The sequence below is a fragment of the Drosophila willistoni genome, assembly GCF_018902025.1.
Source record: "Drosophila willistoni isolate 14030-0811.24 chromosome 2R unlocalized genomic scaffold, UCI_dwil_1.1 Seg167, whole genome shotgun sequence".
NCBI lineage: Eukaryota > Metazoa > Arthropoda > Insecta > Diptera > Drosophilidae > Drosophila > Drosophila willistoni.
In genome coordinates, this window is record NW_025814050.1 from 14,931,810 (window position 1) to 14,957,651 (window position 25,842).

The following is a 25,842-nucleotide window of genomic DNA, read 5'->3' on the forward strand; positions in this document are numbered from 1 at the left end:
TTTAAAGAGGTCAAAATCTAAACACGAAAAGTTTGAATTATTATTCTTATCTTATAATAATTAAAGTTTGTTTGCCACTTTAGAAAATTAAACCAAAAAATTCGACGAGCTGAACTAGAAACTTTTTTTTACTGTGTCCTAAAACATGACCAAAAGTAGTTAGTTTTACATAAAAAAGTCGTGTAAAATTTGCATATTTCAATATTTTCAAAATGTCATCTATTAGGCCCCAATTTTGGTTATATTCCAAAAAATTAAAACCAGAAAAGTTTTTCCATATACTTATGTATCAAACATCTAATTCTATTGTTAATGAGTACTTGGATCTCCAAGCTAATTTTATTAAACTAAAAATGAAATCTTATGCATTAAGCGAAAAAAAAGTGATGGCATTTTCATCACTCCTTAATTTTTCATAGGGAAAATATATATGAAATGTAGAAGTACTTAAGAAAAGTAAATCTTAAACTTAAACAAATAACATTCATTTTGTATAACAATTTATTTCTATTGTTATGATGAATATATAAATTATAAATAGCAACAAAACTGATGCACTGACGAAAAATGCAATTTTCGCATTGTTAACACAACTTAGTGTAATATTTTCATTAATTTTTAGTGAAAAAAGAAACACATTCGCAGAGTTATAGAGCTTTTAAAGATAATAAAATTTCTTCTCCAGCGCACTCTGAGGAATTGTATGCAAGTTTGTGCCAACCAGAGTGGCCAATTTCTTGGCATACTGACAGACAGCTGGCACTCTGGTTGTGCCAGACCAATTGTAATACAAATGGCACATTTTATATGTTAATTTCTGCAATTGATCTGGCGTCAGATTAATATTGCTATACAAAACATTATAGCTGGTAGGTGATACAGTGCCTTGGCGTACCGTCTGTGATACCAAGTAAAAGTCATAACGTTCCGGCAATGTGACAACGTCATCTACCACAGTTCCAGGCGGTGGATTAGATTCACGATTAAAGAAACGTGTTTTCGATGATCGACTGACCGTTATATAAGCCATCATAGGTGGTGGCAAATTGGCACGTTTATACTCATTATCTAGTTTTTCCACAATATCTTTCACTTCATATTCGAATAATTGCTGCAATGAACCAGCACTTACGCCATCACGGTAAAATAATATACGTTTCGGAAGGATTTTGTGCTCCCTTTGGTATTGACGTAATGCTTTTGCCATCATTGGCCAAAGATGATTTGCCAACACATCGTAGGCACTGCATTCAGCCACAGTGCTGAAATATGTGGAATTCTCTTGCAAATCCATTGATGCCACCAGTGCTCCAAATGCTTTGGATCGATCTCGAGAGCTTTTAGCAATATCAAAGCCAAGGGTCATCAAACCAGACAGCGGCAGCTCAATCATCCATGGTGTATATCCCATTTTGCAATTCAATTGTACTGCTATCTTGGTAGCAATACTCATTAGACTGCGATTACTTACAGTTTTAGATGTCACCACCTGGGTGGGAATTCCCTTGTCAATGCAACCAATTTTCTTGATAGACGAGTATCTATTAAAAAAGAATATAAAAATTGTTGCTAGTTATTAAAATCAGAAATTGTTAGGGCAATAGCTTAGTTTGGTTAATAAATTTTCAGATTATTATGAACAAAAGACATCCAAAAGGAATTTGAAATGATCAACTTGATGAACAAACCTTTCGACATTATTATTTGGCACAAGACATAGTATCAACTTTGGGTCCAAATTTGTGCAGCTATTCATTTCTTTTACATAGCTCGCTGTGCGATCATCATAAATCTCAAGTCTGAAATAAACGTCAGAAATTCAGATCGTGTAAAATCAATATAACGTATTATATGCTTACACTGTGGGATCTCTAATACGCAGACCCATGCCACTTGCTGCTCTAACAAGATTTGACAGCAATGTATTTAAATCTCTGCCATTGCGTCTAGGCACAATTGCTACCCATCGACTAAGTCCATCACTCGGAGTAGTCAGCATTTGATGGTCACGAAAATGCTTTGTCCAATCGGCATTGTCATCAGGAAGACATCTAAAAATACAACACTATTAGTATCAGTTAAATGGGACATCGGTCGGTCACATGATCTGTACATACTTCCTTTTTTGGTTGAAAACTATTTTCTGAGGATCAATAATGCGCCCCTTTACCTCAACAAGCTTTTCTTCCAGTCGCATGTTCCAATCGGTTAAGACCTTAACACTTTCATGTGTTGCTTGCAAACGATGATTGAACACGGTTAATCGTTCAATGCGTCGATTAGGTTTCATACGCGTATAGTCCGACATGGCACGCATAAGTCTATAGCAAAAGTTATTCAAGTTGGTTTAATGTATACACGAAAGAAAGAAGGAAGCAAAATAAAACTTACTGAAAATTCGAACGCATATTCTCAGTGAGTCCGGTAACGCGGCATAGTTCCGGAATGAGAACCACAATATCGCTGGCATTAGTTTTCTGTGCCTTGTCCTTGTTCTTTGATATCAACAAGGGTTGACCATGGTCGCGTATGCGAATATTATATTTCTGATAAGTTAATAAAACTTGAATTAGTGTTTTTGTTACTCAAACAAGGTGTCGATCAATCCTTGAACACCAAAAGACTAGAAAATCGTCTTCTTTAACTAATGTAAATTTTGGATCAATGAAAAATGTAGTCCTTTCTCTGTACAGTTTCTCTATTTCGATAAATATTATTTTTCTTATCAGCAGATTTTGTTATAAATAATAACGACTTTTTGATATATTTTGCCAATATCTTTGTACATATATGAGAACAGACTTATAAGTTTTTGTCATTCACTCATAAAATCATTTTTTCTAGTAAAAAAGAAGCTTGCGTCTGTGTGTGTATGCATGTACTCTGTTGATGACGAAAGACGTAGTAGACAGCAAGCAGCGCTGCCGGCAGAGCTAGGAGCAGAGCCGATTATTATATTGACTGTAACTTGTGTTATATTTATCCGATCACATTCAAATTTTGGGATCTGGGGTTTTATATCCAATATTATCACATGTGTAAATTTTATGGCGATACTCCAATTTTTATGAAAATGTTTCTCCTACAGCTATATGATATAGTGGTCCGATCCTGATCCTTATTTTTCCCTGGTAATAAAAAGCCCCAAAAAAAAAATTTCAGCCCGATAGCTCTTAAGACGGCTGAGTAAAACGGATACGCACAGACGGAGCATGAAAATGATATTCTACTCAGCTTCTCATGCTGATCAAGAATATATATACTTTATGGGGTCGGAAACGTCTCCTTCTGTGCGTTACAAACATCTGACCAATTTTATAATACCTTCTACAAGGGTATTAAAATATGTTTATGCAAAACAGAAAAGCAAAAAAATACAACAAAAGGCACCATCCCGACATACAATAGAAGTAAAAACCACCTTAACCAAAATTATTGGCGATTTTCTTCTGAAAGTTTATACATATTTTATCTACAGTAAACTATAACTTACCATTTGATAGTATTCCACAAAACTAACATCTTTGCCTTTGCAACTGAATGTTGAGTTGGGTGTTTGAGAAAAGTCCACATCATTGACGCGGTACGTTTTGTTATTATAGTCGGTAAGGACAACAAGTCCCAAAACATTACTACGAAATTCCTCCTGATGACGGGAGGGATTTTGAGAGCTGCGTCTTAAAATATCATAAACTGTTTCAGTTCTCATAACTTTGTGAGTAATTTCGGCACAAAGAAGAATATCCTTTTCATGCTGGCGTATCGACGTCTCATAACCTGGCCACAGTTCCATATGATGTTGATGTATGGGAATCTATATATTAATGTATGTATAAGTCCATAAAAAATGGGCCAAATGAATATTTAAAAACAAAAAGAAATTGATATACCTTTGCCATCGGATCGAAAAGATTTCGGCCAACCAATTCAAGCTTTAGACCTTTCATCGAACGACGTAAAATCAAATTGAGCACTTGCAAAAATCGTGGCTCCACAGTCGAAATGAAACCCACAAATTTAATTGTAATTATGTAATCTCCTCCTGTTTTTAATTGACCCTTTAGTACAGTGACTTCGCTTTCAAGTACTTTGGTCATAAAGAGCTGCTTGCCATCGTACAAGTATCCCGCACTCAAAAGTTTAGCATGCTCAGACAAAATTCCGAGACGCAATCGAATGCTTTCAATATCTGGTGAAATATCAACATGATAGTGAACAATACGCCACTGTGGCATAGTTTTCAATCCAAAAAAGTTTGCCTTTAACATAATGGGCCTTCCATCTTTGCCCTGTTTTGTAACGACATCGTCCGGACGTGTTCGTACAATATCATAGCGATCCGTTTGACGGCGATTACCCTGTGGACCCCCTGATTCTGATCCAGTTCCAGTAGGGCGAACGCCAGCTGCTGGTGCATCCATTTGACCCGATCCTGAAGTCCCAGGCGGTGGAGGGGGACCACGACTCATATGAGATGTAGATGGATACTCGGCACGTGGTTCATTTGGAACGAAAGACCGACCGCGAGATGATGATGATGATGATGGTTGTGCATCCGAAGAAGCTTTGGGTGGAATACGACTAGGATCGGAGCCATCCGAATGGCATTTATAAAACTTTGCACTCTGAAAATCATACAAAATAATTAAATAATGTGTTTAATTTTACTAATGTGTTTTTTGCTACTCTTATCACTTTAACAAGATTGCATTAGAGTTTTGCATTGAGAAGCTTATCTTGTGCATACAAATTGCTTGACATTTTGACCTCTTCAAAGCTAATCTACAATTTTGAAATTGTTTTGAATTACAAGAGATAGATGATAAGTGAATTTAAATATTTCGACTTAACAAATGTTTATAATTTTCGTAAACATTTTGTTAGTATAAGGAGAGCCAAGGAAAAGTGTCGAGGTGAATGATTTGAGAGACCGACATTCGTGGACTGAACAGACCCCGTAGTCGCTCAGCCGTTTTACCTAACCTAACAACAATCAATTTATTGGATGTTTGTTTATCAATGGTGAATAGATACATAAATGTTTTTATATCAACGAAATGCGATAACAAAATATTACTTACCGGCTCTTCAGCTCGCTTTCGTCCTTCATCAGAATCATCGGAATTCCTGCTATATGGACGCCTGCGTCCGCGTTCCTGATCATCCGCCATGGTAGAGTAAAAAAACTGCTTGCGGTCACTTCAACAGCTCAAAATCAAATGTCGCTTTGTGCTCGGCTTTAGCTTATCTGTTCGAAAACAAAAATACACAATCGTATACATAATGTACATACATGTTTATGTATAAGTATACATAAATGAAGTGGGCTCAGTGTTAAAAAACGTTCATCTTATGTTCTGAATGAATGTGAGAACGCAGCGTTTTTTCTCTATTACTGAGATTTTTTATACCATGCACACATAGGGTGAAATGTTATATTAAATTCGCCAAAATGCAGAACGAAGTTCTTCCGACAATATAAAGTATATATACTCTTGATCAGGAGCAGCACCCGAGTCGATCTAGCCATGACCGTCTGTCTTAAAACCTAGATCTCGGAGACTATTAAAGCTAGAGCTACCAAATTGGTGGTATATAGGATCGTGTAGTATGTAAATGTATAGTTAATTTTAATTTAGGCCACGCCCCTTTCCGCCACCGGAATTTACAAAAAACAGATTTTCTTAAAAACTACAACAGGTAGAGACATTAAATTTGGTATGTTTACTAGCTTAATCGACGCAATATAGATATTGACTGATTCAAAATTTTGCCACGTCCACTTCCGCCCTCGCAAATTAAATAAAACTGATTTTCTCGAAAACTAACAATGCTAAAGACATCCAATTTGTTATGTAGACTTGCTTAGTATCCGCGCAGATTATGATTATTTAAATATTTTGCCACGACCACTTCCGCCTCCATATTTTAGAAAAAGCCGATTGCCTCCCGCAAATTTGTTGACTATTGTAATCAAATTCGGCAGACTAAATAATCTTGTTTATTTCTACCAACGTACTAGAAACATGCAGAAAAGAACGAAACACATCGGAATAGAGAACTCTGTTGTATTCCAAAAAGACCCATCACATTACTTCAAATGGCGCCAGAAGGCGCAAATGCTGTTGAAAAGTATAAAGGTGCATTTTACATACAAAAACTTATGGATTTCGCAAAGTTATACTTCGCAGGGCTATAATTTTAGTTGCGATCTGCTGATGGGTCTTTTTGGAATACAACATAGTTCTCTATTCCTTAAGGGACATTTTGCGATGTGTTTCGTCCTTTTCTGCCCACTAGTTTTGTTTTTTGAAGAACTTTTTTAAGTATACTCTGAAACGGGCATTAAGTTACCTGATTTTTTTCTAGATTAGATCCTGTTTATAAAACTCTGAGCAATAAGGAAGACCTACAAAGAAGCAATTTGTCAAAAAAGTCTTGAAAAATACAAAAAATCATGGTTTTTTAACGTTATTAAGAGGAGGGAATTCGGTGTATGTAGACTTTTTTCCCCATCACTTTTTCTGTTTTTTGCCACTAACTTTGATTGTTTAAAATTTTTTTTTCTCGCATAGAGTTAACTTTTGGTCCTCTAAATTATGGCATACTTACATTTTTAATTTTTAGAGCAAAAAGCCGAATTATGCCAAAATTGGATGTGTATGTTGACTTTTTTCCTTTACTGTATGTTAAAACAATTTAATAGACATACATTTGGTTTTCGAAATTTAAAATATTTTTGGTTTCACCTGGTGCATGGTATACCCAAGTCGGCTAGACGACTTACTTACTTCATTACCCAAATTGCATTCGTTAGCAAACATTGGTCTTCTCAAATTTAAAAATTGCAATCAAAGATTTCAAGATGAAACAATTTCTTTATATTTCAAAATCCCGACAAATCAAAGTCCTGGAAAATCAAAGTCGTTAAAATTGAAGCATCTGGCAGAAAGAAGGGTCTATGTAAAGATCAAACTAGAACTCAGAGTAAAATAAAACTGTATTTTTTGGATCTCTAAACCCTCAAAGTTAATTTTTAAAACATACACTTATCCACACTCATAGAATTTTTATCACAATTCGGATGTCGAATAACACATAAAAATGTCTCTATGTCCGCCCACAGCTATTTGGGTAAATAAACAAAAAGTGCCTAAAATCCAGCATCAGCATAATCATCGTCGTCTCAGTCCTCAAGCGCGACACATGGAAGTACATTTGAACACATACTTATGTGAGTATTCACATACATACATACATATGTATATGTATACATAAGCCTTTTTCGTCATCAATGTTGTGAATATCTTATTACAAACAGAAAAATAAAAGAAATACATTAAACGAACAAATCCATTAAGCGAACACTTTACTAAGAACTTCGTTTTTTGTCAAAAATTCAATTTTACATATTAAAAAAAAAAAAAAAGTACTGTTGTCCCAATGATGTTCGCCTATGGCAATTTTTACAGTAAGCAAAAGTTTAGTCTTTTTTATATTCCATCATTTTGTTTGCATTTTCCTAATTTAAGCCTCAAAGTTAGTGTCAGTACAAATCCTACACACTCTATGGATTAAAAATTAACTTAATAACTGCAAACAAGATTTTTATACAAAATGGGTGACCCGGTGGGTGACTCTGACGCCATAAAGTATGTATATAAATTTTCGATCAGCATAAGAAGCTAAGTCGATATAGCTATATAATATAGCGAAATTATGCTATGCTCCAAATGAGCAGAGCAAAGCAAATAAAAACTTGTGTATGTATGTACATATGTGTATGTGCATGTACACATACAAATAGCTAGCGAAGGGGAGGAGGCAAAGACTAAGAAAACGAAATTGAGAGACTAGAGAAGTAGAAAGAGACAAAACAAGAGTTTGAAGATCGTTACATTCGAGTCTCGATAATTCGAAATGGCAAGGGAACATAATTTTTTTTATGAATTCCGTCACAAAGAGTTTGGGTATATAAATTCTTCGAAAGAAGCAAATTAAAATAATACTTCGGCTTGCGTTCGGCTTCTCTCTGTGTGAATAGCCGATCGTAGCGGGCAGCAAAAATATACCGCTTAAGCAAAAGAAAATGGCCGATAAATAAATAGCCGCCAAAATGCTTATATGTTGTATGTGTACAAACACAAATACACACAAACCGTATATATGTAAACCCATACACTGTTATTTTTTTTCTTTCATGCTTAACAATTTTATAGTTGTAAAAACTCTTAAGCAGCTTGACCGGCATAAGTGCGACAGAGATAAAAAGATTCTAGAACACAACTCTGGCTTCCATGGACGCGTATTTGTCGTTTTTTTTTACGGAAACGGACACTAAAATTTAGCTAACAATGTCTTCGTGAATATTATTTTTACACTTTTGCCAAATGGGTATATTAATTTTGGTCAGAAGTTTGCAACACACAGAAGGAAAAATCTCTTCTTATAGTATTTATATCCGTGGACAAGACTCGGTATTTCTCTTTATGTTCATAAATTATTGCCTCAATGCTAGCAATATATTTAAAAAACAATCGAAATTAAATGAATACTTACAATAAAAAAAGATAAACTTAATTATCCTGTCATTATAAATAAAAAAAACTTGTCCACAATCGCGTCACGTCTCCGCTGCTTGCAAAAAGCGAATGAAAAATTTTATTGCCGCATCACCAACTTTTGACAGAAGCAAACGAAAAAGAAAAGAGGAAAACCGTTACAGCAAAGGAGAATTGGCGATGAAAATGCATGGATGGGTGTATGTATGTAAGCACAACTTCAAAAAATACCCCTACAACACTGTTTACATAGTGTGCATTACTATTACTGGTAGTTTATACATACATATATATGTATGTACACACATGGATAACTATATTTAAATAAGTCGAAACCAATTTTAGTTTGTAAAGCTGCAAATCCATGGATGGGGACTATCGATACCCACAAATCCCTTTAGGGATCAGGACGAAATTGGTGTCAAATCATCAAGAATTATCATTGGTGCAAAGAAGATAATCTTAGAGAGACCCGAAATATCAAGGATTTTGTGGTTTTACAATTTTTGCACTTATCTAATAAAATATATATGTATATATTTTATTTGAGATACAAACATAACAAAAATTACTTTTGAATTTATACAAAAGTATACGAATCATTTTTGTGCTTAGCATTAGGGTCTCCCTTTTTGGAACCTTAACCCCCTCCAACCTTTTAAATAATCCTTCTGTAGACAATATCCTTAAAATACACAATTTCATCAAAGAAACACGTGTAAAAATATGAGAACAAATTAACGAGTCGAAGGCCCTTGCAGCTAGAGCTCTTTTATAAATCATTAGGTTTAGTAATTATTACTAGATTTAATTTGTTAAATAAAATAAATAGTAAAATAAATTTTTGTGCTGAACGTATAAGTTTAATAAAACATAATTTTTTTTAAGAAATTCAAATTGAACTATCGATACTACCGGATCTTTTTTGATGTCGGAGTTCCTTATTTCTAGTGTTGACCAACGTACATTTTACAAGGGACACCGAAAAAAGAGTTATTTTTAAGATTTCAAAACAAAGGGTACAAAAACATTTAAAACGAGAAGAAAAAGTTACACGAGCGCGATCGTGTGGTGGTTGGTTTTTTATTGCCTTTGTTTTTGTGTGATTAAGAAAATAATATTTATATTTTTAGCGGGACTATAGCTAAAAACAGCTTTCGTGACTTTGAAAATATATGTGAGTGAAGTCACTGCTACGGAAAAATTGCCCATCTCTAACATAAACAAAGAGAAAAAGGAGCAAAAGGAGAATTTTGCATTTAAAATGCAAGAGCTAGATATATTTCGGCGATGCCTGTTAGATTTTAAATATGTGGAAGATTTCAAGGAGTTTCGCCATCGTACCAATACAAAAAACTTTTTCAAAGCAGAGCGAGTGAAAAAAAGAAACTTGGCGCGTTTCAATCCATTTACGGATTATCATGAAATTAAATTTAGGCAAAAATATCGTTATACGAAAGAGAATCTCAGACGTATTATAGAAATAATCCGAGATGATATGGAAATCGAGCCAATCAAGAAGAATCAAGTGCCCACAGACTTGCAAATCTTATCGGCTATACGATTTTGGGGAGGCACCGAGGTAAGAAGCATTCAGAGGGTGTGTATGTATGTATACCTGTTTACATTCCCTTACTTTAGCATCCAAAATTGACTGCCATGGCGCATGGTGTTAGCTTGCAGACAATGATAAAAATAACAAAGCGAGTTGCTGCAGTTTTATCGTCGAAAGCGTCACGCTATATTAGGATGCCCGCCACACTATCAGAAAAGGAAAGAATGATGCGTTCATTTGAACAAATTGGAAATATGCCACAAGTGATTGGAGCAGTTTTACACGTAAGACATTATAAAACACTCGTATCTTTGTTGTAAATTGTTGTACATATTTTGTTATACCATAGAAAACTGTGCAGTATCAACCTGTCAATGGCAATTTAACAATTGCAACACAAACGCAATTAGACGATTTTCTTCATTCGCAATTAGTTTGCGATGCGGACTATAAAATACGGGATTTGGATTTACGTCAACCAGAAGAATTTTCCATAAATACAGCTTCAGAGATGTTCGCTTTATCTAGAATAAAAGAGCGTTTTGAACAGAATGAGTTTCGTGGGCGCATTTTACTCGGAAATGAAAGGCTCAGCTGTTCATCTTGTCTTTTCACTCCCGTTGCATATCCAAAAGATGAGTCGGAGGATCTTTATAACCATGCCCATGATCTTACCTTTGCACCGGCAAGAAAATGTTTAAATGTTTGGACGCGACGATTTGGGGTTTTGAACAGCACACTTTACGGTTCGTTTAATTCTGCAAAACAAACAATTACGGCCTTAGCTCTTCTACATAATATGGCAATGGAGTGGAAGGATCCTAGCATAGGTATGTCATAAAAAAATCTTTAAATTTTCAATTCTGGTTCATAATTTCTTATGTTTAGATATGGATAACACTATTTCCCATTGCACACCGACCATGTCTCCATCTCTGGATCAAACAGCACAGGCGGTAGAAGATCGAAATAGAAGAAGCTTTATAAAAACTCATTTTACATGCCACAACGTAGAAAATAATTTAGTTTAGTTTTCTATATAGTTTTAATACAAGAGAAAAATAAATTTTTAAAAAGTAATCTTGCTTTAGCCTAATCATAGGTGTAATTTCTTTAAAATACAAAAATTTGAAATAAAATGATAAGATCTTTATTCAACGGTTTCTAAGTCCCTAGCTATATATCTAAAAATTTATCTTTTTCATACAGAAATAATACATTTTTATTTTTCTCGCTGCACTTTGCAACAAGTTTGCCTGTGGCAATTGTAAAATCAGCTGTTAAGAGATGGTGCCAGGGGGAATCGCTATTTCACATCCACCGTTCCCCGCAGATGGGAATTGGGCCTTATAGAACTTTGCTCGAATACCCAGCACAAAGTATATCGGAATTCGTAAAAACTTTTATCGGAAAAGAAAATGATTAATTCTGGCAACACTGGTATTCATTGTCTGCGGCACATGGATTTTTGTTTTGCCTTCAAAATTTTTGTTTTATCGTAGGCTGTGATTTGTTTATAAAATAAAACTATTATTATTAAAAAAAAAACAAGTTACTAGTGAAAATACTACTGCATATCTGCCGTATAGAATCTATAACGAATGTGAATTAAAAGTGGAGTTCCGTTTAAGAAGAAAAAGTTAAATTGTTTGTGTTTATAGGTAAATAACCCATGTGCTTATACCATACATGCACTTAGATATTATAAATACATAATAAACACATAATTTCATAATTTGTTTTGTTTTCAAAGTTTTTAATTTAGTTTAGTTGGCTTGCTGCTTGCAAAATTGATGCTGAAAAGGGGAGCTGCTGTGCCAGTGACCTAGATTTTGTGGGGACATTAAACTAAAGCAGAAAACGGAAAAGCGTCGAACCAAGACCCACCCACCCATTATCAAATGCAACCCCCACATCCGCGCTCAGCTGATAAAAAGTAGCACAAAACCGAAAGTAAGGAAGGTCACCGACGACCACCAACAACAACAAGTTCGTAACATGTAAGTTTACATGAATATAAATTGATCTAGATTTTTAATGGCCTTGAGCTCCAAAAAAAAAGGATGCCAAGTTTTACCTATTGGGTCACAGTGTGTGTCTATGTGTGTATATATGTGTACATTTTCAATCCTCTGGATTTAAATGCAAAGTCCTCTAAAAAAGCTTTTGTTGTTACTTGATAAACAATCTTTGTGTAAGTGGTTGAGAATTTTATTGAAACATTAAGCTTAAATTATTGTCTAAACGATTACGAAAAACCTAGGATATTTCGTGCTTGCATTTCTGCTGGTTTGTTTATTCGAGTGAAGTTATTATTTTGTATTATATGGTATATAATGTAATGCCTTGTGTGTAAATTTTCTAAAAGTTGCAGAATGTGTAAACTGTAAAGTGGCCCAAAAACAATAACAGGAGATATGTACCTATAAAAGGAATACAGATTAATTGGGGCCATAAAAATTGTTTAATTTTATAGGGTTCATAGTCGGATCTTGGCGGAGAAAATTGGGGAAATTTGCTCCCAATAAAATGCAATAAGTCGAGCAAGAATTTGATACAGAAGTTTTAAAAAATTCTGCGAATGAAAAAATTTTTTTAAATCAAGCATTGCTTGTACACAATTTTTAAGTTACATCGGGGTTACTATTGTCTTCTTCATTTATATAAATAAATTTTTTGATTTTTTAGTGTAATTGACCAACACACAGGATTGATCAAAGCGAAATAATTTTTAAGAATAATACATGTGGAAAATTCTTATTGATGCAATTCTTAATTTACTATGAATTTTACTCTTTTAGACATATTTAATATACATATTTATTTATATATTTATTTATTTATTTAATTCTGGCAAATAATTAATTATACTTTACAATTTTTATTTACAAAGATAATATACACATGATTCGCCTTTTTACTTAAAAAATATCCTTAAAATGTAAAATTGAGATGCCTTGTTTAACTATTTAGCAATAATTCATATCTACTGACAATATCATATCATTTTTTATTCACCAGATTTTTGTGTGTATTATAATATCAATATTTTAACCATCAATAAGCGAACGAAACAAGAATAATCATCACACCCCCTCAGCACTGATTATAATATATCAGCAAGCAAGTTATATTCATCTTATTCATGTGCATTATATAGAGATCGCAGTGCAGATTACTGAGCACCACCACACGCCCGCCTTTCCGTATGTGGAGGTGGCGTGGCGAACAAGGAGTCGATATCGACATGCGCCACAACAATAGCAACAACTATAATAATTTTACAAACAACAATAACAATTGTATTAATAAAAATAATACTAATAATAATACCAGCAGCAACAGCACCCGTAATCAGGGTGCCGCACCATCAGCTGGTCGTTATTTTCATGAGGATAGTGCATTTAATTATTATAAAAACGTGAATTTAATAAGTCCACAATGGAGCCGACTGAGTCCATATGCATCACCAAAGCGTTCATCACCAATCAAAGATATTGTAGATGTGCAACAACAAACAGTTAGATCTTCATATAAAACAACAACAACAACTGGAAATATTTCAACAGATTCGGCGCGATATAGCGATTCGTTTATTACATTAAGTGATCATAATCATCCGCATTATCATCATCAACGAAGACAAGGTGGAGGTGGAGGGACAGGTGGTGTAACGAACCGAAGTAGTGACTTTGCTTATCAAAAACAACAACAACAACAGCAACAACAACAACATAATTGCCGGCCAGAACAATATTTTAGTGAGCATAATAAATTGCGGCATAATCATAACCATCATCATCATCATCATCATCATGACGATACGTCCAAGGAGAAAACATCACGACAAACCAGAAGATCCGGAACAACAGGAGCACCCAATTATCTGGATGAGAGTCTTGCATATGTCAACTTGAATTCATCACAGCATAGCACATTATTGGAGCCCACATGGGAATCTATACTGTAATTTGTGAAATGAGTTTTGTTTTTTCTTTTAATTCTAAATGTCCAAGCTTTATACAAACAAACAAACACACACACACAACAAAAGAAAACACAACACTTAACAGTAGAGAGAGTATATTTGTTGTAATTGTTGTTGTTGTTGGTTGTGTTCAAGTTAAATATACTTATAATAGATAGTTGGAGTTGTTGATTGATCCCACACTACAAACAAATACACACACACACACACACCCACACAAATACATACATACTAAGTGCACATTTTTCCCTTTTTTTTGAATATATAAATTGATCATTCTTAATTGCTAACCAATATAATTCTTCTTCTTATTTTGCAGCACCGAACGACAATCTCAATATCGTTCTTCTGATCAACATTACGCTCATTATTTCTCGTATTTTTATAATCGTGGGCCACGCAAAACATCAAAGTGTATAAGCACCACCACCACAGGTCGTCCAGGTGGTGCAAAATTGGCAATGAGTTCATATTCAGAGCTTCCAACGAGCAGGCATAATAATGCAGATAATAATGATGATGATGATGATGATGGTCAAGAACAAACGTCGACTGGTCGTAGGAATCAGTTGCTAAAAAATGATAACCCACCGGCTACAACACAACAACAACAACAACAATATGACAGCGGCTGGCCGCCTAATAATGATGAATATACTAAATACGATCCGGTTTTAGTTAAAGAAACAGAAGATTATTTAGATATAAAAGATATCTATGATAATGAACAAATAATTGATGCACGTTTCGATCCTGTACAACGTCGCTATTGTAAACTTGCCACTGAGAATAATCCAGAAGATGCTGGAGATGCTGCCGTGTTTGCAAACAACAATAACAATAATAATAATAATATTAATTCCGAATTAAAGCAACGAAGTCAAAAGCAAACTTCCTGCAATCCATCACGCTTACCTCTGACACCAAAACGATCTAAAGGCGGTGCCGCACAATCAACATCAGCATCGACAGCGACAGCAACCAAAAAACAATTGCCCACAGTTCATAGAGTATTACTATATAATAGTCAGAGTCCACGTTTATCGCGCAAGCCACAGAGCGTCTTACGAAGTCTGGGACAAAAGCAGCATAAAAATTCCAAGGCCCATGTCAACGCTGGAGATGCTGTGCCCACAGTTATTCTGGTAGAACCCGAATCTAAAGATAATTCCCATAATCATGGACGCATTGAATTTGATCGTAATGATGATTTCGATGAAGATGATGATTTGGATGATAGTAAGTTTCAATTACACGTGTTAATCGCTTTCAAATTTTGACATTTTTTTTGTTATTTTAGTTTCCAATTTTGATGAAAGTGATACGGCAAGTGTGTGCTCCGATACTGAAGATGGTTATCGGGCACATGCCTATAAGATGACACATTCTTCAGAACGTTTTCTATCCACACACACAACTAGTACAGGGAGTAGTATACTTACATCTCAATCATCTGAAGATGATCTTAAGAATCCTGAATCGTTACTTGTACCTAGTCTATTTCCATACGTTCCGCCGTATTTGGCATTCTCTTCAAACACGAAGAAAGGTCCAAAGGTACCAGCAGAATTACATAGAGTTCTCAAATGGCGTGTGACCAATATAATGCCCAAAGTTGTACGACTTATATTGGCCAATAGTGGCATGAGAATGTTGAAAAGTATGTATATGAATTAATAATTACTAGATTTGCATTCAAATTTAATTGTATTTGTATTGTTGTCAACAGAAACCAATGACTGGATGGGAGTATGGGGAAAACATTTGAAATCACCTTGCTTCAAAACCATACGTTCATATCAGAAAATAAATCATTTACCTGGCTCCTTTCGCATTGGTCGCAAAGATTCGTGTTGGAAGAATTTAGAGAGACAAATGCATAGGCATAGTAATAAAGAATTTGGTTTTATGCCGCGTACCTATATCATACCAAATGATCTATGCTCATTGCGAAGACATTGGCCGCGGTATGCACAACGTAATACCAAGTGGATTATAAAGCCGCCGGCTAGTGCACGAGGTGCGGGCATAAGAGTTATCAACCGTTGGGGTCAGATACCCAAGCGAAGGCCATTGATTGTACAAAAGTAAGTTTTTTTTTATTTCAGTAATGTTTCATTATATATAATTGCTTTATTTAAATAGGTATATAGAACGTCCACTTCTAATTAATGGTAGCAAATTCGATTTGCGTCTCTATGTGCTGGTCACGTCAGTTAATCCCTTGAGGGTTTTTATGTATCACAATGGATTGGCCCGTTTCGCTTCCGGTAAGTTTCTTAAACTAACCAAAGTTGGCTTTATATTCTAAAATGTAAATTCTTTCTACCCTTTTTTTTGGTATAGTAAAATACAGTTCCAAGGCAGATACATTGAATGATCGCTGCATGCATTTAACAAACTACAGCATCAATAAATTTTCATCGAATTACTCAAAGAATGAGGATGTCAATGCATGCCATGGCCACAAATGGACAATCAAATGTTTATGGACTTATCTGGCCAATCGAGGTGTTCGTACCGATTGTCTATGGGAAGCATTGAGAAGTTTAGTGCTTCGTACACTTTTTGCTGGCGAAAATGGTATAAATAATATGATAAGGGCCAACGTTGAATCCAAATATAGTTGCTTTGAACTATTTGGTTTTGATGTTATTCTTGATTCGGATCTGGTACCATGGCTACTGGAGGTTAATATATCGCCCAGTTTACACTCAGAACTGCCGCTAGATGCGCATGTTAAAGCGCCCTTGGTGCAAGGTGTTCTCAATACGGCTTTGTATAATGTTTGTAATAAACTAACTAAAAATTATGTCTTACTAATTTGTATTGCAAAAAATTACAGGTACCGCCGAAACTGACTCAAGAGAAGCAAAAAGAATTGGCTGCTGAATTTTCATTTCCACCAGGCACACAAATGTGCTATGATAAACGCCTTTATATCAATTATTTATCCCGCGAAGAAAAGGTGAAACATAATACATTTACACGCAAATCCATGGAAGATCGTGAAGAGGTATAGATTCTTTAATATTCATTATAAAACACTTAAACTTTGAATTTTTTTCCTTAGTATATTGATGCAATACTGCAGAACCTGACACCAGATGATGTACGTTGTCTGATTATCGCAGAGGATGAGTTGGCGCGATGTGCGCCATTAGAGCGCATTTTTCCAACTGATCAGACCTATAAATATCTGAAATATAATGATATACCGCGATATTACAATCGACTTTTGGATGCCTGGGAATCGCGTTATGCCAACAATCGTACAGAGGGCATTGCTTTATTACGTGACTATTGTCAGAATAAATACCATTTGCAAGTTCCAGCCCCACCAGCCAAAAAGGTAAGTTTTCTAAATAGCATAGAGAATATTTTCTGTATTTAAAAATAAAAATTATCCATACCTAACTTATTTCGCTTGAGAGGGTAATAGCAATTGAGTTAATGTATCATATTCAAAAATGAGGTGTAAAAACTTTTCTGAAAAGTTTTCTTTTTAATTATAAACACACTAATATTATATATACATATATAGGAGTCTGAAAATTCTTTTGAAATCTACTGTAAATAACTAATTTAAATACATTCTTGAATTCATTAAATTTTTGAGGGCTGTTGGCGAGCAATTCAATCATTCTATTGGCGCTGCCGTGCTCTCTATTATCGTAAGTTCTATCTATTGACTTGCTATGGACTTTACGTAGTCAAATCGTAAAGTAAATTACAAAGAAAACCAATAATAATCTGATATAATCACATATATTTATATATATATATATAGAAAAGACAACTTCAATCTAAAGTACTCCAATTGACTTGTGTTTTCATGTAATAAGAATTGTTTTTTTTTTTTTCTTAGATTTAAACATAGAACTACTTGGAAACTTTTGGTCCTTTAGACACATATAACTCGTCGTATATATTTACGAAAATGTAATGTTTTAAAAGCAAAAAAAGAAAAAAAAAATGATATATTTAATTAATTTTTAAACAAATGCTTAGAGATTTTATGTGGGAACATTTATAGACTTTAGTTGGTTTCTAATTAACACAGTTGCCTATAGACAATGGTTCAAAATCAATTAAATGAATCTTAATTCTAGCCATATACTCTCACAAATTTACTGTTTATAACAACAAATAATAATATTAGAAGCTTTTAAAAACTTTATTAATCATATATCCCATATATTTTGTCGTTCTATTCAACAAGAATTGTATTAACAAAGAAGGTTTCTCCAAAATGGTCCAGAGTAGAGCATTTATTCTCAGATTGATTAATATATATTTACAGTGGACTATAACCATTATCTTTTAAAAAGTATAAGTCTAGTTATTGTTTTTGTTGGTTAACGCATAAAATAGTAACTTTTAAATGGTATTTGCAGCTCAAAAATCAGTTCATATTTTTCATTTAACTCTCTTTAAAAGAAAACCCCACATAATATTTATCTAAATTAAAAACCAATTTGACGAATTTCTCTTAGTAGAAAGATATTTATTTTTTTTAGTTTAATCTAAACCGATTTTATGGCGTGCGAGAGAAGTTCTGCTCTTTTTGAGTTTTTATACCCTTGCAAAAAGGGTATATTAATTTTGGTCAGAAGTGTGCAACGCATAGAAGGAAGCATTTCCGACCATATAAAGTATATATATTCTTGATCAGCACGACGAGACGAGTTCAAATAGCCATGTCCGTCCGTCCGTCCGTCCGTCCGTCTGTCCGTCCGTCTGGATCAACGCAAACTCCTCCTAGACCGTAAAAGCTACAGAGCTGAAATTTTGCATGTAGGCTTGTATATACTGCAGGCGTTGTATATCTCGGATTCAGCCGGATCGGACCACTATATCATATAGCTCCCATACAAACAGCAAAGTCACGAACAGTGACTTTTCTTAATAACTTCGTTATTTTCTGAGCTATTGTCGTGAAATTTCATATTGGTGAATTAATTATACATATAAACGACTGTGCTAAATTTGATCAAGATCGGGTGACTATATCATATAGCTCCCATAGAAACGATCTTTCGAAAACAGTGACTTTTGTCAATAACTTCGTTACTTTTGACGCGATTGCTTTTAAATTAAATATTTGTTAGTTTAGTATATCTGTTAATGACTGTGCCGAATTTGATAAATATCGGGTTACTATATCATATAGCTCCCATAGGAACGATCGGTGGAAAACAGTGACTTTGATCAAATCTTCGTTATTTCCTATACTAAGATTGTAGGCCGTTCTTTCGCAAATGTTAGCCTTTTTAGCTTGAACGTTTTTCCACTTTGATGGCTTTAGGTAAGGAAAGAGTTACCATAAAAGTTGCAAGGGTATACAAACTTTGACGCGGTCGAAGTTAGCCCCGGCCCTCTGGTTTTTAATTAATTTATTTTTCATATTTAATTTTCATTAAAATGTTTTTAATATTCATCGTATAATATTTATATTGCAATATTTACTGCATGTTATTTTCATAATTTTTAACAATTTAAATCTAAAATGGCAAGGAATAATTAAAATATATTTATCTAGACTCGATAGAAGAATAAATCTATTAATATTAATTTATTTATATGGAATTGACAAAATTCTGAAGTAAATTGAGATAAATTTAAATTAAATAGTTTGCAATGAAAATCCAAATTTTAGAATGAAAGAAAAGTTGTTTCTTGTTCAGACATTTCGTAAGGTTTAAGGTGACTTTTGGTTTAGATATCGAGTGTAAAAAGCTTTAGGATCCCAATTAGATCAAAGACTGTCGATAAACTTAACTTTAATGAGAAGCACGGCTTAGTAACTTTTGATTAAATTAAGCTCTCTCATGAAGGGATTGAGCAATTTGCTTACTGGGTCAAAACTTGATTTGTTGTTCACTGTCTTACTTGTTGTTTAGCCCTTCTTTCATTACAAGTGAGTGACTCAAACTGTTTGAGTGAGTGACTCGCTCACTTGATCAGTTGTTCACTTACCAACTGCCAAAGAGTTCTTGTAATGAGAGAAGAAATTGTGAGTCGAATAACAAAGTCAGTGTACTATTCAACTAATTTGCCAATGAGTAAATTAACTTATTAAGGATTTGGACCCAACACACTACTAAAACAATACATATGTACATTCTATCTCTACGATCATTTCTTATTTACCTTTCTTACATGAATTCTTATTAAGTTATTTTTATAGTTTTGTGTATGCATTATGTTTAAGGTATATTTTTCACCCCTCCCTATTCTTATGTTATTGTTTTCTAATACACTTTGTCACAACAAAACACTTCAATTTCTATCTGTTTGTATGTGTGTATTGTGGTGGGTGTCCAGTACGTCGAAGGTGATCACACTACATACTCTTTACACTTGCAACAAGAACAAGAATTCCTCTCAACGCCAGGTGGGTGGCTATTAAGGTAATATTTATTGCAAACGTCTACCTAGCGCTTTCTCCATTGGAAATTTCAATGCCAAATGTACCAAAAATCCTAATCAAGATAATAATAACATTTTCCTTGAGCTTTTATAATACAACACAGCGAAAAATAATTTGGTTTTAAAATCAAGTTTTTAATTTTATACAAATTCAAATTAGAACAAAAGTGGCCTAGTTCGAAAATAGTTTATAATTCATTAAAATACCATTTTGTCATTCACTTTTTAGTGTCTTTCATTAGCTTTGCATATAAATTTTCGAAAAATGTCAAAATTGGCGCGATTTACTTCAATTTATAAGCCATTAGTCATTCTATTGGGCAATTTAGCTTACATTTTGAGAGTTGACCAAAGAAAATAGTTTAAGAACTGATTTAAATCTATTCAAAGATTAGTTTAAGTCACTACCGATCCAAAATTATCTTACATAAAACACTTAACAATTGGTAAATGTTTTGAATAAATTTGATTTACTTAAGTTCATTCTCGTCTTTTAGAATTAATTTACTGAAATCATTATATTAGAGAGCTGCATTTAAAATATTTAGTCAAGACTAAAGAAACAAATGAATATTATATAAAAGTGAATACAAATGTTGACTTGGCAGTCTATTCCATTTGAATAGAAGACAAATAAGTACTCATTTTTGATTAAAGTAATGATACCACTTCTTTATATGAACACACAAAATACCCTTTCAAAATTCAGTTTTGCAAAACTCAATATACTAAGAATACTCAAAACAATGCGAATTTTTGAATAAATACATTCCCTTATTTAAATCTATTCTATTCATTTGCTGTTGCTCAATATGTATTGAAATATAAGTACTAATGGAATAATATTCAAAATAAGCAAAGCTTTTAATGTATTCCTGCAGTCTTCTAGTGTTTCTTTTTTTATTCATTTATTCTTTTTAATTGTTAATCGATTGAATTTTGTTTATTTTATTGATTTTCAAATTTTAAGTCGATTGAATTTTTTTGTTGATTTTCTAATTTTCAAATAGCTAAAATAAAAAATGTGACTGGCTATAAGAAGTCCATTAAAATATAAACAAAAAAGAGCAAAAACTTGAATTTCATTAATTTAGTTAAATTTCGTGTATAATAATTATTTTTTCCATACTAGTAAGTATTTTTTGTGACCATTTTGTGGGATTCATTCAAAGACGCAAAAAAAACTTGAATTTTTAAAATAAATGTATAACATATTTTCGTATAATTTTTTCTCCATTTAAAATATTTTTACATATTTGGGCTCCTGGTGGTAGGATAGAATTTTGAAAAATCATATACCTGCGACTAGATTAATGAAACATATTAATATTCTAATAATTCAAATAGAACCACCTATAACCAAAAAATTTCCCAAAATTTTTAATTATACATAGTTTACATAATCGTTGATCGTTTTTGCATACATACATAGATACCAATGCATACAATATCATTTTCAATAAAAAATTTGCTTTGTTTTGCCTCCCCCCCTCTACGACCAAAAATTAAATGATCAAATTAACACGAATTTACAATCAATTTGTTTTGTTTGTAATTTGTAAAATTTTGCAGGATTACTTCATCAAGTTTATGAGATGGATTTTAAAGTGATAATCGCTGCCATCGCATTCGTAGTAATCACTTCTGTTATATTTAGTGCAATTGTCTTAGTTATAATAACAAGTGTGTATATTTGATGTTCTAATTTAAGTCGTATCCGGTTAACCATTATAAATGGTGATTCCTACCTAAAGAGTAACTACCATAGATATAAATTAAAAACAAGAGCGTAATTCAAAATGTAAATTTAAAGAATAGAAAGAGAGAGAGAGAGAGTGTATATTGTATATGGTATGGTATGTAAACAAATAATTAATTAACAAGTGATTCTTTATTAACAAATTGTGATGTTTTCCTTTTTGGTTTTTAATGTTTTTTCGACAGACATTTGTGTGTGTATGTGTTAATTAATGAAATTAAATGCATTGCTACATATATATACACACATACCTTGTATACCTTATATTAACTAAATTAAATGTAATGTAGAATACTGCCGTTCATTTGAACTACTACATATATGTATGTATGTATGTATGTATGAGATTTTTACAAACACAAAAACATCTAATGAATTTATATACACGCATAGATGATTGCAGCTTGTTGGGAATATTTGAATTTAATACGAAAAAAACAAAAAAAACACAAAAGAAAACATTAAACAAATTGGTGATATATCAAGTATCAAACTCTAGAAAGAAAAAAACAAATGCTCAAAGTTTTTAAGTATTCAAAAAATACAGATACAGATTTTTGTTATACCATTTGTTGTTGTATGTATTTAAGTGAATAGTTTTTTAAACATTGTCGTTTGAAACATTATTCACATGAATGAAATATCCACTGGTTAAATAGAAATTTTTGAAAATAAATTAAACATTTAAAAAATTATGCTAGTGAAGTGTGTTGTGGTAGAAGAAAGAGAAAAAAAACCTCAAAAATAAATTGAAAATGAAAATAAAACGAAACGAAAAACCTCTCACGTTAGAACAACAATTCTTTATATTAAGAATATGGATTATGGATGAAGAATATGTTTCAGCGACTGGGCCAAAAATTAACATCAAAATTGCAGAATTCTCATATTGACTCGGATTGACTCTTAAGAAATTACACTTCAAATCCTCAATTAAAAGTAAATAAGTTTCTATATTTTATGTGGACATTTAGGTTAAATTTTAATCTTACCTAAGAAGCTCTTTAACTATCTTTTATCTGTTTAATTACCTTTTATTATTTCTCGTCTATGTCAAGTACTTGAATAGGGAGAAAATAAACTTTTAATTTCATATCATAGTTGTTATGGACGTTTATAATTCTCTTGGCATTTAAATGGTTATTATTGAGCCTACGAATTCAGCACATTATTGTTTTAAAAGAATTGCATCTGCGATTAATTCTCATAACAATTTTGTGTTTAAACAATTTCCCTTTGATGATCCTATCTTAGGCTCTTCTGTTACTTAACTGTTATTAAAACAAGACACCAAAAAGACGCTTTCATATTTGCAAAAACTGATTCTTAAATAAGTTTAAATTAATTAACAGCCGAAGACATCAGCAAATTATCAATTGGTGCCGTGTATAAGGTAAAATTGTCTCCCAAAAAAAAACTTCCAATCAGACGAGACTTCGTGTATAAGCAAAAATTTAAAAATATACAGTGGACCCTCGGTTAACACAGACAAATCGTTACAGCATCTTGTTCGTTAAGCGAAACAGTCTTTTCCATATTAATTAATTTAAAATGAACCTTATCCTTATTAGGTTGAAAAATAACATTTATTACGTATTTTAATTTCAATTGTTATTGAAAGAAAATAATATAAATGTATAAAAACTTTTAAATAACTTAAAAATTTACCAATTCAAATACTTTTAAACTAAGATTTTATTGAAAGTTAATTGAAATCTGAAAAGAACATGTTTATTATAATGTGTAAAATGGTCACTGTGGACAGCTCTATAATGTATATTCAAAATTTCTCCTGTTTCGTTGCTTAATACAGACAGAAATTTTACATTTAATTAAGGTTTCCACCTTTTTCGTTCGTCGTTATTCGAATTATTACTTTTATTTTTTTTTTCAAATAAATGTGTGCGTTATTCGAGGTGTTTGTTACCCGGAGGTCTACTGTATTCCCTGTTTGTGTTTTATCTGATTGTTGATCTGATATATCTTCTGTTAAAAGGCGTTTTTATTTTGCACGATTTCGAAAATGATTTGTTTTTAAGTATTTTATCAAATTAAAACGATTATTAATTTAAATATTATAATTTGAATCTCCAATTTTATAAGGACTAAGATAAATATAATAAAATTTCAGATACGTTAAAGTCTAGAGACCTTAAACGAATATTAGTTTTCTTTAACACCTCAATTGAAAATTATTGTCAATTGGTTTGTTTTCAGTTCACTGATAAAGGTTAATAAAATGAAATCTAGTCTTTATGATTATTATTTGCCTATTATGAGGGCAAAGTTTCTCGGGTCAGATGGTATAATCTAATGATTTCTATTGTATTTTTCGTCTAATTACACACATAAGTACAAAAGAAAAACAAATCTTAATTAAGTTTCATAATCGATTGTAGTCACAAAACAAAAAAAAAAAAATGGTTACTATTTGTGTTGAAATTTTAGTTAGTTTGTTTTTATTTAGACTTTGTATGTAAAAATTGAAAACTGCTGTTGTAAAAATATATACATGTACTACTATATTGAAATAATTAATGTTTTAAATGATGATAAAGGAAATTAAATGTATGCACAAAAAAATAACAGGCTCTTCGTAAAACTATGTTAAATTATTATTCATTAGGTAAAATAATTATTATAAAAAATAATAAAAATTGCAACCATTTCTTTTCATTTTTTTTTTTTTTGTGGTTTTAGTTTAGTTCAGTTTTATGATTGAATACTTTAGCGTAAGGCCTGCTAAGTGGCAAATTTAATCCATTCAACCGGAATTATCATTTAAACACTGTTTCTAAGATAATTGTAAGAAATGCTTATGAATAATTTAGCTATACTAATGTGTTTCTATATATACGGTAATCTCTTGGTAAATTATGCATCCTCATCTCTATTACTCATACTAACAATTCGTTCAATTCCATTCATAACGAAATCTGAGTACAAACAATTCCTGAATTAATTCATATTTTTGGCATTTAGGATTGGAGCGTTAAAGATGAGTTCATTCTTAAGCCGGAGGAGGCCCCAGCACGGGATGTCTTGGTGGATGCTTAGCAAAAGTCTGGGATGGAATGCATTTTACATAAATCAACTGTCGATTTGATTCATTCTGCTCAACACCATTAAGGTTAATAAATAATTTTGTTTACAGCATATGTTTTCCTAAATTTTAATTATTTTCTTCTTTGTTTTTTTCAATAGGTTCACCATTTATATTTGAACGTTTGGTTTTTTCCTAGACTGAAGATATTGCATCATAATATATATATATATACATATATAAATCAGTTAAATTTCCGTCGTTGTCCAGTTTATCAAATTTATTATTAAGTATATAAAGAAAAACATGTGTTCAAAAAATTAAAAAACAAAACAAAAAAAATATGTTGTAATCTTAGAAAAATTGTTCAAAATTGACAGTGAGTAAAAAATTATGATGAATCAAACCACAAATTTTTCAATTGTTTTATGGAAAATTTATAGAAAATCTAAAAAAATAAAATATAATTGTTTCACTACTGAGTACGTTGTATTTTTGCCAATT

General features: G+C 32.5%; 3 protein-coding genes across 3 annotated transcripts; 2 read left to right on the plus strand and 1 right to left on the minus strand.

The window, feature by feature from the left end:
• Positions 1-301: 301 nt before the first annotated feature.
• Positions 302-8,655, minus strand: LOC6641979 (protein piwi). Its single transcript, XM_002065001.4, has 9 exons — positions 8,560-8,655; positions 5,082-5,248; positions 3,891-4,625; positions 3,494-3,814; positions 2,392-2,546; positions 2,118-2,321; positions 1,860-2,051; positions 1,689-1,799; positions 302-1,541 (listed from the first exon to the last, which is right to left on the minus strand). The coding sequence occupies exons 2-9, from the start codon at positions 5,169-5,171 to the stop codon at positions 659-661; spliced, it is 2,691 nt and encodes an 896-aa protein (XP_002065037.1). The 5' UTR covers positions 5,172-5,248; positions 8,560-8,655; the 3' UTR covers positions 302-658.
• Positions 8,656-9,772: 1,117 nt separating this feature from the next.
• LOC6641980 lies at positions 9,773-11,189 on the plus strand. The gene is made up of 4 exons (XM_002065002.3): positions 9,773-10,143; positions 10,203-10,400; positions 10,466-10,946; positions 11,005-11,189. The coding sequence occupies exons 1-4, from the start codon at positions 9,826-9,828 to the stop codon at positions 11,145-11,147; spliced, it is 1,140 nt and encodes a 379-aa protein (XP_002065038.1). The 5' UTR covers positions 9,773-9,825; the 3' UTR covers positions 11,148-11,189.
• Positions 11,190-11,940: 751 nt separating this feature from the next.
• On the plus strand, positions 11,941-25,751 carry LOC6641981 (tubulin monoglutamylase TTLL4). Its single transcript, XM_023175822.2, has 10 exons — positions 11,941-12,116; positions 14,424-15,343; positions 15,405-15,764; positions 15,834-16,191; positions 16,250-16,374; positions 16,451-16,890; positions 16,950-17,120; positions 17,178-17,456; positions 25,278-25,425; positions 25,500-25,751. Exons 2-9 carry the CDS (start codon positions 14,566-14,568, stop codon positions 25,350-25,352), a joined length of 2,586 nt encoding a protein of 861 aa, XP_023031590.1. The 5' UTR covers positions 11,941-12,116; positions 14,424-14,565; the 3' UTR covers positions 25,353-25,425; positions 25,500-25,751.
• The last annotated feature ends 91 nt before the right edge of the window (positions 25,752-25,842 follow it).

Coding starts and splice junctions, on each gene's coding strand:
- LOC6641979 (XM_002065001.4), bottom strand. CDS start 5,171: ATGGCGGATGATCAGGAACGCGGACGCAGGCGTCCATATAGCAGGAAT. Junction 4,626..5,081: donor GAAAGCGAGCTGAAGAGCCG/GTAAGTAATATT, acceptor TATGATTTTCAG/AGTGCAAAGTTTTATAAATG. Junction 1,800..1,859: donor CGTATTAGAGATCCCACAGT/GTAAGCATATAA, acceptor CGTTTATTTCAG/ACTTGAGATTTATGATGATC.
- LOC6641980 (XM_002065002.3), top strand. CDS start 9,826: ATGCAAGAGCTAGATATATTTCGGCGATGCCTGTTAGATTTTAAATAT. Junction 10,144..10,202: donor GATTTTGGGGAGGCACCGAG/GTAAGAAGCATT, acceptor CCCTTACTTTAG/CATCCAAAATTGACTGCCAT. Junction 10,947..11,004: donor GTGGAAGGATCCTAGCATAG/GTATGTCATAAA, acceptor TCTTATGTTTAG/ATATGGATAACACTATTTCC.
- LOC6641981 (XM_023175822.2), top strand. CDS start 14,566: ATGAGTTCATATTCAGAGCTTCCAACGAGCAGGCATAATAATGCAGAT. Junction 17,121..17,177: donor CCATGGAAGATCGTGAAGAG/GTATAGATTCTT, acceptor TTTTTTCCTTAG/TATATTGATGCAATACTGCA. Junction 17,457..25,277: donor CAGCCCCACCAGCCAAAAAG/GTAAGTTTTCTA, acceptor TTTGGCATTTAG/GATTGGAGCGTTAAAGATGA.